The 13,283-nt window shown below is 40.2% G+C and overlaps 1 protein-coding gene across 2 annotated transcripts in view; it reads right to left on the minus strand.

Annotated features, from left to right (window-relative positions):
• The window catches only part of snx2 (sorting nexin 2), a 29,644-nt gene that overhangs the window by 11,163 nt on the left and 5,198 nt on the right, over positions 1–13,283 (minus strand). For both annotated transcript variants that reach the window (XM_051421819.1, XM_051421820.1), the window contains exons 2-12: positions 12,286–12,385; positions 11,731–11,891; positions 11,039–11,105; positions 9,743–9,786; positions 8,302–8,443; positions 7,960–8,038; positions 6,695–6,770; positions 2,981–3,094; positions 2,244–2,337; positions 1,572–1,777; positions 476–619 (exon numbers count right to left, since the gene is read on the minus strand). In XM_051421819.1, the coding sequence (XP_051277779.1) occupies positions 476–619; positions 1,572–1,777; positions 2,244–2,337; positions 2,981–3,094; positions 6,695–6,770; positions 7,960–8,038; positions 8,302–8,443; positions 9,743–9,786; positions 11,039–11,105; positions 11,731–11,891; positions 12,286–12,385 (1,227 nt within the window). The remainder of the gene's footprint in view (positions 1–475; positions 620–1,571; positions 1,778–2,243; positions 2,338–2,980; positions 3,095–6,694; positions 6,771–7,959; positions 8,039–8,301; positions 8,444–9,742; positions 9,787–11,038; positions 11,106–11,730; positions 11,892–12,285; positions 12,386–13,283) is intronic.

The raw sequence follows: 13,283 nt of genomic DNA on the forward strand, positions 1-13,283 counted from the left end.
AGTAATTATTGACGACACCACTGAAAGTCTGTTTGTTTGTGACACTTTTTTTTTTAACTCTGCTGTGCTGGAACTGTAAGAACCACACACAGCCTGCTATCACATGGTCATTGCCAGTCTGTATTTTTTTAACCACTGTACATGTCTTTCATTGTGGTCTTAGTGTGATTTGCTTGCCTTTATTATTAGGATGTGCCTGTTGCTCGCTCTGTGTATAGTATGTTTGTGTTTTACATGTTTTAATTCGTATACATGTTGTTCTGCATCGTATAACATTTCCTTGTTTATTGTTGCTCTGAAAATTTATATCCCATTTATTTTATTGCCGATGTTTTACTACATAACAGTCAGCTTACTCTCCGATTACCCGTATACTGGCCTCCTAGAAAGTTTTTTCCCCCACTTGTTACTTTGATTACGTTTTCGGTCTATGTTCATTCTTCCCTCCATCTGTCTGTGTGTCTGTCCGTCTCACCTCTTTGATCTCGTCTTTGGCCTGCTGCAGTTTGTCTGGTTTGTTGGTGAACTGCAGTTTGGCTTCAGCTTCTCGTTTCTTCTGCAAGAGCAACTGACTGTCCTGCCACTTCTGCCACGTCTTCATACGGTGGTCAAACACACCCTGCGCACACACACACACACACACACACACACACACACACACACACACACGCACATAGTTTGATACAGAATTGACTCCACTGGTTACTCCAAAGACCATGAAAAACAGTCACTTCAAACAATAACATCGATTTTCAATTACAAGATACATTATTTGTTTACCTAGGGGATCATTTGAAGCAACTAAACTAAAATGATTAAATCTGCTTAAATGTCGCAAATATGTTAATTTCAGTTTTTTTATGAACAAATTAATTGTTCATGTATAGAAAAATACACAGAACACTGAAGCTTTTCCTCTGTTACAGCAGCTGTGAGATTTAGTTTTCTTTAGTTTAGTTTGTTTGATCTTATGAGAAGGCGGCAACACAATCAACTACAAAAATGTCAAGGATGAGACCTTAAAGGCCCAAACTTTACTGAGCTGCAGAGGGAGTTCTGACACATGAACAATGTGTTAATTAAGAAACATAATTACTAAACTTTACTGTAAGTAGAATGTATTCCAATATATCTTCTTGAGGTAGATACAGTACATATTTATTTGAAGTTTATATAAAGGATATAAATGCTTTATCATAAACAACAGGTCTCATTTTATATACATTTTTAAACTTGTTGCCTGGGTTCAAATAAGGTTCAATATCTGCAGCTAGTTCTCAATAAAATATACAAATAACCACGATTTAATTCTACTCTACTGCCCTCTACTCTACTCTACTTTCACACTGTGTCTCGATCCTACCTGCACTCAGGTGTTTGGTGTCCAGCAGCTCACACAGCAGGTTGGATCAGTAATTCAGCAGAACACAGTTATAGTAATAACTGCCTTTAACTTCACTAAATAAAATAAATGTACTCTACAGAAGGATAGAGGCTCTCCAGGTTAAAGGCTCAGGAGGCTCAGGTGCTGTGTAATGGGGTTTTTGTCTAACCAGCAAACTCGGCTGTACCTTGACGGCGGTAATGAGGCGGACGTAGTCGCCCAGTAACTCGGAAAAGAGGTAGAAATCTGCATTGGCCTGGTCCTGGTGCAGCTGGTCAATCTTCTCCTCCACTTCGGCCAGCTGGGACAGAGCTCGGGACAGAGCCGTGTGGTCCTCGCTGTTCCCCAACATGGCCGCCGACTTGGCGAACTGCGCCGTATTCACCGACAGCTCTGGAGAGGAGACGATGGGAGAAATTCAAGAGTCTGGTCTCAAAACGTGATTTAGTACATGCCAGCAGAGTGTCTTTTATTCAGTTTATAAAAGAGTTTTCTACATTTGCTCTATCCTCAAATAAAAATAACACCACTTTCTTCTTCTTTTTGTGGGTTTAAATGCAGATTAAAATGACATGAGGTGTACAGCTCCTGCTGAGTAGAGTTGAAACCTTTTAACTGTCTAATAAATAAAGCAGTGGAATTTTATATTGCAGTGAGAGATCTGAATGAACGCACACACAGATATGTATAGTGATTACATCTACATTATGTGGGTTTAAGGCTTGCCTCCCTAAAATATTTTGTATTTTTAGATCATTTTCACAATATGTGGAGCCGTTCTGTAAGATCCCTTCAGAGACTAAAACAAACCTAATAACTGTTATGCTTAAAAACTAAATATTACAGAGGGCCGTCGTACCTTTCCTGTGACAGACCAAAGACTCCACACTGGCATGAAGTTTCCTCAGCTGAACATCCAGATTCTCAAAATGCTGCTGCTTCTCCTCAAACCACTGAGACACAACACACACACAGAGACAGAGACACACACACACAAACACACACACAAACACACACACAAACACACACACACACACACACAACACACACACACACACACACACACACACACACACACACACACACACACACACACACACACACACACACACACACACACACACACACACACACACACACACACACACACACACACACACCAGGTTTAGTAAGAGTGCTGTCAGTAGATGCTAAACTTTAAAACTTAGTTTTAACTAATATAATCTTTAATTATCCAAAAATCTTCTCGGCTCCATCTGAATCTTCACTTTGCCTTTCTTCCTATTCTATTATTTCCATTTTTCTTTCTTTCCACCCCGACTCCACTTTCTTAGTTCATATTTCCTATCTTGCTCCCTATCTTCTCTACATTCTTACTTTTCCTTTCTTCACCAACACTTATTTAATCTTCTCTTCCTTCCTTTCTTCCCTGCTCCCTTAATTCCCTTCATTCTTCCAGCCTTACGGTCATCTCTCCTCCCTTCTATCCACTCTTCTCTCCCTGTTCCTCCTCCTTCCTTGATCGTTCTGTCCTCCCATCCTTCCCCTCAGTCCTCCACCTTATTTCCTTCCTCCTCTCCTCCATCCTTCACTCACAGCGTCTGACTCGTTCATCTTGATGGTCATCTTGTTGACGGCGTCTGCAGCCTTGTTGACCATTCGGAGAAGTCCGGCGCTGCTAAGGGCCTGAGTGCTGACTGCCCGCGGCAACTGGACAGCAAACAAACAAACAAACCGGATGAGTGGTTAAATTGGGGAAGAGACAGGCCTTTATTTCTCATTAATTTTCCCTTTTTTCTAAAGAAGTATATTTAATGCTATTTAAGTAAGAAAGCTCCCCGTTTACTGATCTGCCAATGTTTTAATTTGCTGTTTATGCAAACTTCCTTGTTTTGATAAACTCAGTTTAATTACTTCCAGTTAATTTGATTTGGCTCCTTTTTTAAATCAAGTTATCATCAATAAAACTAAACACTTCCTGCAATGATGTTTCACATTAAAAGCTGCTTAAAGAGAGTAATCAGTGTCATTTCTGGAGGGTTTTGTAACTTTCAACATTTCCAAAATTTGATTTACACAGATTTAAAGAGCTGTGTCAATGTATGTTATACTGAATTTACAATGTGAGCCATTACAGTATTCCACTGTAACTTCATTGGGGACCAGTCTTTATTCATTTGTATATCGTTTTATGTCATCTCTTTTTTTCCGGATTCTTTTTTGACACTTTTTTTCTCTCTTTCATTTTCACTTTAATATTATTCTGTTTTCTGCTTCTTTTGCTTTTCTCTTGTTTGTTTGTTTCTCTTATTTTTATTTATTTTTTGTATATTTTTTGGGCTTTTTGTTGCCTTTGATAGTGACAGCTGAAGATAGACAGGGAAGGGGGGCAGAGAGAGAGAGGGGATGACACGCAGCAAAGGGCCGCAGGTCGGATTCGAACCCTGGGCCGCTGCAGCAAGGACTCAGCCTCAGTACATGGGTTGCCAGTTCTACCCACTGAGCTAACAGGGCCCTTTTGTTCTCTTATTTTTAATCTTTAGCTTGTCACACACTCTATTTTTTTATTCAGTTTCTGAAAATCTTTCCATATTTCAGACTTTGTTCTATTTCTCTTTGTTCCTTGTTGATCGTTTATATTTCTGTTTCTTTTTCTTTGGTTCATTTCATTCTTTAATTTCCACCAAGTCTCTCAGTTTGTCTAATTTCAAATCTTCTGCAATTGTTTTCTTTATTTGCTCTCCTGCTCACTTTATTTGTCCTTCTTTCACCTTCATGATTCTTCTTCCTTTAATTTTTATATTCTTTTGGTGGCTGTTGTGTTCAGTTTCTCTGGTGTCTCTCTTTTCTGTTCTATCATTCCTTCCATCTCTAACTCTACCACAGCTGTGGTCTTTTCTCTCCTCTCCTCTGATTGTAATGTCTCCCACGTTTTAGCTCCAATCAGATTTAATGCAGCCGCTTTATGTGCCGAGCAACTTTAACAGCCGCAAAAACAGACTCAGAAACCATCGCGTCACTCTGAAAACGCCTGGACGTCCATCTGAAAATAGGCTCATTTTTCTTCATTTTGGAAAAGTTTACTTTTTTCCCGGACATACAGGGTTTTACTCTGACGCTGGAACAGATTTACCCCCTCCCCACCCTCCAATCTCATTTAACGGGAGCGGCAGCAGCCAGGGGACGGCTCGGTCCCTGAGGCCCTCACTGACGGAGGGACGAGGGTAAACGAGTGGAGGGGGGGTAAAAATAGCTTTCAATTGCAGACCCAGTCCCATCCCTCCCTCGCGCCTCCCCCCTCCTCTGGTTGTGTTTCATTAAGCGGGCTGGACGGACCGACACGCTCGGTCAAGCGTCCGAGTGATTCATCTGTTAAATCAGTGACACAAGGCCATTTATTGTGGACCCAACAACTGCCGGCTCCTTCCCAACACAATCCCACAAAACGGTTAGGTGGGTGGCAGAAAAGGGCGATGAGGAGGAGGAGGGGAGGAGGAGGAGGGGAGGGGGGGCAGTTTGAACCAACAAGACGAAATGTTATAGAGGATTTAGTCAGAGTGGACAATAAAGCGAGGAAACAGGAAACGCCGCAGGCCCTTAAACCCCAAGGCAGTTTTAAAGGCTCGGCTCACAACCGCAGACTTGATGGTTTGACCTTGTCGGGACGTTTTGCTGCTTGTTGAGTAAAAGAAGTGAAGAGATCAGAAAACTCAGGCAGAGGTTTTCTTTCGCTTCTTTTGGGGGTCCGTTATTTGTCAGATATTCAGTCAGTCTGTCTGTGTGTCCATCTCTTTGGTCCAGAGTGAAATACGTTAACACTGCTGGTCAGATTACCAGCACATTATTGTGGATATTAATGGTCCCCAGAGGACCCTTGACCTTTCAGCTAGTGCCACCATGTAGCTCCAGTAAGCCTTTCAGAATAAACAAGGTGGTGTCTAAAATCTTTAAAGAGGCCACGACTGAAATCTTTGTAATAATGTACGAACCTACAGAGAATTGTCAGCAGAGCTTTGTGAGTTTCGGCTCTCTGCTCTCATAGTGTAATTTGTTTTTCAGCAAAAAGCTCTAAAACCCCACTGCACACTACGTGCTCAGCAGCAGACCGACACAGTTAGAGACGAGCTGGAGAACACAGTGGGAGATATAGATATTTCCCTATTGTTCCTGTTCTGATCTTATGTTAATCAGCTGGACACAAACACTGATCTAAATGGCTGATAATGTTGCTGCATAACTGCTGGTGTGTAAATAAGTAACCGTTTGTGAACAAGTTTAACATATCAACTTAAAATATGTCAATGCAGTGTTCACAGCTTGTTTTCGCTGCCCTTTGGTGGCCCAAAAAAAAATTCTGTTATTTCAGGTTGAATCAATTGTTTTTCTGTATGTAGAGAGCAACATTGTGGGTCAGAGGGCAACATCCAAAAACTATTTTAGACACTATTTGTGTAATTCCTTTCATCCTGCAGTTTCTCCATTATTTTTCATCTATGTTAATTATATAACACTTTTTGGTTGAAATAGTTTGAATTTCACGATTTTACACATCTTAAAAACATTAATTGTTAAATAATTACTTTAATTACTAAGTTATGAATTAATTAAAAAGGAATTAATTGATAATTATTTTTTGCGTGATTAATTAATTATTAAATTCATTTGACATATCCCCAGTCCTAGCATAATGATAGATAAATCCTGGTTAGTAACCATCCATTATAGTGTCTGCACAGGTCAATCCAGCAATGCTTTTTGTCATTACCTGATCTAAATTCTCATCACTTGTTTAGCTAGGAAACAAATGGACAAACACTTGAGTTGAACCATTTTATTTCTCAGCTCACCTGACCCAAAACTTGCACTGTAAACTGCATCTCATAAACAACAATGTGCTGCCCTGTTTTTATCTCCTACCCAGTGATCTAGTGTCCAGATGAAAATTAAACTACAGAAATGGAAACAAGACAAAGTGTTGAAGCGAAGAAGCCAAACTGCAGTTTGCAGGTTTTGTTGATTTTCTGCAGTAAGGCACTGATGAAGATTCAGTTTCTAACAGACAATGCCGACTGTAGTCAACTTTTAAAGGCTGACTGGACTTTAAAAGTTTGCCAGTGACATTAAACAGGCCCCAGGCTGAATAAACTGCTGCTGAAACTAAATCACTGTTGTTGGGAAACAAGGAAGTACAGAGAACTGATTGTCTGTTAATAACAGGTTTTTTGAGGTTTGTTGTGTACTACTCATACAGACTGACTGGCATAAGATAGGTTCACGTTCTTCTAGTAAAATGTGTAAAGTTTTGTTTACCTCTGAGCTCTCCAGAAACTGCAGGACATCAGGATCCTTCAGCAGGATGGGGTGCTTCACTGTTCTCATCAGATACCTGAGACAAAATAAAAATACTGGTTTGAGCGCAAGAACACTTATTATGGCGACTATATTATGGCGACCTGTTACTAATCATGTGATTCATTATTCTCCTCTTTGGGTTGTTGTGGGAAACCAGCTTCTTTATATGATTGATTGGTGTCAGAAATGTAACTTTCCTCAGTATTTAGAGGTTCTCAGCTCTGTTTAAAAAGTACCCATTGCTGCTCTAATTAAAGAATCCTGCTACCTGTTGAAGTCTAAAGTGCACAGTGGCAACCTGAAAATAAAAGGTGCATGTGTTTTAAAATGTTGCTAAAAGACTAGCTCCTCTAGCTAGTTCCTCAAGCCATAGTCACACTACGAGGATTAAAAAACAGAATTGATTCTTTTGATTTTTGTTTTTAAATCAAACATGAAAAAGAGCCTTTATTTCCAAAAAACAAGATATTCATGAAAAATTAAAGTTAAGAAAGAAAGAAAAAATCAAAGTGTGTCTGTGTGTGTCCATCAGCGTGGAGTTCTGCAGCTCTGAGCTCCATCAGCTGTCACTGGCTGACCTTCCTGTCAATCAAACACCATCAGTAAAAGGGCAGCAGAATGTCAGCCCCGCCCACCTCCTCCCCACCTCCTCAATATTCAACACACTCACACACACACACACACACACACACACACGAACATGTGTATTGTGATAATGATGTATCTAATATTTGTGGTTTAACCTTTCAGCCTGTAAAGTTCTGGTCAAGTTGGTCTTTACCATGACTGCGCACACACACACACACACGCACACGCACACGCACACAATTACAATGATAATAGAAGCAGGAAAAGCACAGGTGTAAATAATAAAATCAATGTAAGGTAAGTCAAAATGCCTGATGTCGAAAAGGCCTATTTGCACTATGACAGGAACACAGACTATTATAAAGTTTTGTAACTTTTATAGCTTTTTATTACCATTTTAATATTCAAGTAATTTTCTTTCCCTTCTTCTTTCCCTTATTTTTGTTTTTTTTAAGGCCAGAAACATGAACATGAAAAACCATGAAAATGTGAATCTCAGTTTGATCATTATGACAATCAAAATCCCAGACAACAGTCTTATATAATAAAATCAATATTATATCAAACTCTCTCTAAATCCTACAGAATGAGCAGCTGCCACATTTTGTGTATTTTTTATTGTCTTCTCAGCGTACCTCTCCAGCGCCGACCTCCTCTTCTCCACAAACTCGTTGGACGACTGGTCCTCCTTCCCCACCTTCACCTTGGTCATCCCTGCAGACGAGGAGACACTTGTTCAGAGAACTTATTTAAACCAGGATGAGGACAGTCACAATCAGGTGCACATTAATGTTGTTATATTTGTGAATATTTACTGTTGTTTGTCTGCGACAACAGTAAAGACTACAGAAGTTAACAAAAGTGTGTTTTATGTGTGACCCCTTGGGAGAACCTGAATAACCCTTAGAAACTCATGCACCTCAGTTTGGGAAGTTACATCCAGGAGAACAGTGGAGGGAGTGTGTAACTTTACTTACCCACAATGCTTTTCTCCGGTGCAGGGGGGACGATGTAGCCTATGTGCAGGTACTTGGAGGCCAGTTTACTGTGCAGACCCAGAAAATCACTAAAACGCCTTTTTACTGAAAACTCATCAGTCTTAAACAGAGACATGGAGGTCTGGGCAAGAGACATAAAGAGAGAGAGAGAGACAGAGAGAGAGAGAGAGTAAATAAAACTGGGGTCAAGCAGAGGCTCTGTAGTTCTCAGATGTCAAACAGTAGACTGTTTGTTGATTATAAGACAGACAGAAACAGTCTGATTGACTACCAAAAGATCAGTGCAACAGTTCCCTACTGTTTTTAGCTGCACTAGTTTGAAGAGAGGCAGTGTCATTAAGTCAGTCCCTTACTTCGGTCCGGACAGAAATATCTCAACAAATATTTGTACAGGTGTACACCGACTTCAGTGTTACTCCACCTTTTCCCAGTAGTGCCCCCAGCAGGTCAAATGTCCACATAATCCAACATGTGAGCCCATGCCAGCCCTGGTTGTTGATGCAAACATTAGTATGCTAATATGCTAACATGCTAGCACAATAACATGTACACTGCATGCATGTTCAGTTTATCCTTTGCCTCGTCGCACTGACCATTCTCAGGCCGTCTTGGCGTCCTTGTGGCTAAGGTGTCGACCATGTAACCCTAACGTCTCCAGTTCAATTCTAGATGCAGGAAGTTGTGGCAAACTGTGTGCATGTTACATGCTAAATGTTACATAGCCAGTGTTATTATTTAAACTTGATTCTAACAGAGGATGTTAACACAGTAAATGTTAAATACTGAAGTTCATTATCTTAATCTCTAATAACTGTTTACACACATGCTAATTGTAGGCAGCGTGCTAATCCTAGCTGTGTCCTAAGCTGTTTTGTTTTGGTTTAGTTCACTGTGTTTATTTGCACATATAACAACATACACAAAACATAATGCATCAAAGGAGTAAAATGTGTTGCCCTGTTGTTAAAAAAGACACTTCAGCATTAAGACAGCTATTGCTAACATAGTACTGTTAGCATTCAACTCTGAGAATATACAGTATAAAGCAGTGAAGAGCTGAATCTGAAAACCTGACGGAGATATCCAAACATCACAACCATACAGAGGAAAATCCCTTTAGACTGGGCTAACACAGCTTTTTGCTCTGGTGCCACCCTCAGAGCAAACCTTCTGTGTTTTACCCGAGTAGTTGTACTGATCCAAGAACAGCAGAAGAGTCCAGTTTTGATTTGTTTTTGGTGAGTACCAGAAATATTGGTGTGGCAGTTTTGTTTTTGTTTACTGTCAGAGCAACACATTCTTGTCCTTCTGTAGTTAATGGACGACTGTTATGGTACAATTTTCACTTTAATAGTTTCGAATATGACAGACGATATCATCCTATAAGAGACATGAAAATACAGTTTGATAGAAATCTCACCTTGGTTGTCACTTTGTAGGCCATGTACGCATTCATCCCATCACCTGGAACACACACACAAAGTTGAATCACACAAAAAGAAATGACTAGTGTGTGTGTGTGCTCCATTATCTCGTCAGTATTGACCTATGGTAATGCCACTACACTGTCATGTGTGTTTCATTGCAAGTTAAACAGCATTAATGCTCTAAACAAATAAATACATGGAACACACTCAGCTCAGATATCAAACTGGTTAAACTGGTTACATGTGCTTTCTTGGATCAAATCGCTGAGTGTTTCAACAGTTTTGTTGGCTGTCTCTCTGTGACCTGGTTCATATTTACACACAAATGAATGTCCTGCACAGTCAGCTCACATATTAATGTTTAAGGTGTACAGTAACTACAGCCTTCAATTCTGCCCGTTCCCTCCCTCCCAGCAAATTAAAGAAAATGTGAATGATTCGTCTCAATCAATATACATTTAAAAATGATCGCAGTGGTTTCACAGACTCTTAAACACTTAAGAGGACACTTAAAGCGGACGCTGGGGAAGGTGGACCCCCTCCTCTGATAAGAGGGTGTTAACACTCTTTTTTATATATAAATGTCATGCCGTAAATTAGTCCCAAATGGTCGACTGTATGTCAGCACTGGCTGTTGTGAGCCATTTTCAACCCACGACATTTGATAAGAATGTCAATTTTAACACCAGCACTGATGTGTTTCATCATAGTACAGTCATATCATTTAGTTTACAGCTGAAAAAACATGTTTTAGGGTGGAGTACCTCTTTAAGAACTCTCAAAACAGACTTCACACTTTGAGCTCCAAATCACTAAATCAGAGTGTTGGTTGTTCAGTCCAATACTTCTGAATTGTGGCATGTAATAACACATTGGAGCCTCCAGGGGGCACTACCACTTCCTTCAGAGCTTCAGTGTTGTTGCATCAATAAACCATTAGCACAAGAATAAAGTATGATGACTAACAGCATGATTGAGCAGACGGTTGGCCTCCGTCAATGTCAGCTCTGCATTTTACTTCATCACTATCATTGTTTCTGCTTACATCAGCTTTTATCTGTCAAAGCTGATGTAAAATATCACTTCCAGCATGTTTATTATCATCGGGGAAAAGAGAGGAAGAGTGAAAAGAAAAGGGGGGCTGATGGGAAACGCAGTAGTTCTTAGAAACACATGCACTGACTCTCTGGTAAATCATAAAACTGGAAAGCCCCTTTACTCATGTTGCTGAAATATACCTGTCATTGCTCCATATTCCAGGACTACAGTGATATAAAATGTGTACTCACCAACTTTCTCAGGGTCAGACACTGATATGTGCATGTCGAATGAATCGCCACCCTCCTCTTCTTCAATCTTCAGAAAACAGGAATAAAGAGTCAAAAGAAAAGGGTCACTGCATGTTTTCCTGATTTATCATGTTTCCAGACATTTTTCCAACAGTTAAGTTTGTCAGTATAGGGTTACAACAGCTAAACAAGGTGAAATATTTAATGAGAGCTTCAGAGAAAAAAACGCATTCCCCTTTTCTCTTTATATGTATATGAGGAATATAACTGTGAATTACTCCTCTGGGGATCAATAAAGTCTTGTCTTATATAGAGCCCATGAAATTAAAAATGACAATTAAAAAAAACAAATGTCAACCTTTTTAGACGTTAAAAACTCAAAACTTAAGGGAACAACAATTGTATTTTCTGCCTTTTAATTTTCTGTTCTCAGTGAGAAAAAGAAAAGTGTTTTTAGAGTCAACCGTCTGTATGTGGAGAAAATCAAGTAGTAAGCAGAGGAAGCTGCCAACCAAGACAAACAACAGAATGATATCAATCTAAAATAATCTACAATAACCAGCATGGCAAAAAACACAGTACAGCTCAGTAACATCAGCGTAATATAAGATAATATTATAAGATAATATTTTAGCAATAAACACTGCCAAAAAGTGCTCTGTGTAAATATAAAGCGCCGTGAGTGCAGTCACCTCGTCGAAGGAGGAGTGTGTGAACATGTCGTCGTGGGCGAGGCCGATGCGCGGGGTGATGACAGAGGTGGGAGGGGTGATGGGCGTGATGGCAGGTGACGGGCCGTCAGACAGCAGGACTTCTCTCTCTGGACTGTCCAACGAGACCTCCTCTGTGGCCTCTGGGACAGGACAAATAGAAAGAGGCACAGTGAGTGAGTGATGTGGCAAAAACAACGTGTTTACTAAGATGACAAGATTGAGACAGCAAGTAGGAAAGACACAACGTTGTATGATTTTAATAAGGAGCTAATATGCTTTTCCCTGTGTTGCTGTTGGTTTGTCCACAGCACCCACTATAATGTCAGAGGGCAATGTCACTCATTACCTGCTGTGGACAGTGCACACACACCACCAAATAAATGTGGCTCATCTATGTTGTGCCATGACATAGCTGAGGTATCAACAAAACCACCAATGTTTTCTTACCTTACCTTACCTTCTTGTTTCATGTTCATCTGCAGTAACTGTTTTAAAAGAATGACTCTACAGCTCTACCTGTGTGTGTGTCTGTACCTGCGAACAGGTCCTCTGGATCGTCATCAAACAGTGAATCCTGTTTGGGTCCATTTGAGTTGGCGCTGATGTCTTCAGCAGGTAGACTGGCTGGTCCTGACTGTGTACACACACACACACACACACACACACACACACACACACACAAACACACTCAAATGTCACTCTTTGTGAGGCAAGAAAAGTGCAACCAGGCAACGAGTTTTTAAATAAAGTAAAAGAAAGTGAAGTGATATTCAATATGAATAATTATTGGTATATAGAGTGCAGTATACTCAAACATTTTAAATGATTTACTTTCTATTTGTTTTATTTCCTACACTACTACTGGTCATTACATGAGGACATTTGTCTGTTTTGGTGCATTTTCTATACTGAAAGAATACATTTCTAGAGGTCTTGTATCACTTCATTATTGAGGAACTTTATCAGTTAAAAGCAGTCACAGAATGAAATATTCAACAGTAGCTCTAACATGCACATTGTCATTTAAGCCTCAATATTCCTGATTATTTCACTTCCATACTTCCTCTGAGGTCCACCGTAACTGAACTGGATTCTTTCACCATCACAGCAAAGTATCTCAACTTTCAGCTCTTCACAGCAGTGGAGGAGCAGCAGCGGCCACATCTGTACAGTAGCTGTGCAGACTCAACATATTCCACAGAAGAAGAAGAAAAAAAAAAGCTTTCAACAGCTTGTGTCATCCATCCTGCTGAACCAGAGCTTCCTGCCTGCCAGCGAGGAAACGGCCAGCTGCTCCACAAACACTGAAGGTAAAACTGATCGATCAGCAGCAGCGAGACCTCGTTCATGTGACATCACACCAACAGTCACTGCTCCTTCCAGGAAAGCAGACTCACACTTCAGACCAGTAATGAGTGGCTAATACTACACTACCGACATCAGAGTTCAGTGTAATCCAGTAATTCACTTAGCAGCAAAAAAAATGACATTGTAGCAACAAAGTGAAGCCACCAACAAAGAAGCAATTAAAT

Source organism: Dicentrarchus labrax, unplaced genomic scaffold, assembly GCF_905237075.1.
Source record: "Dicentrarchus labrax unplaced genomic scaffold, dlabrax2021, whole genome shotgun sequence".
Classification (NCBI taxonomy): Eukaryota; Metazoa; Chordata; class Actinopteri; family Moronidae; genus Dicentrarchus; species Dicentrarchus labrax.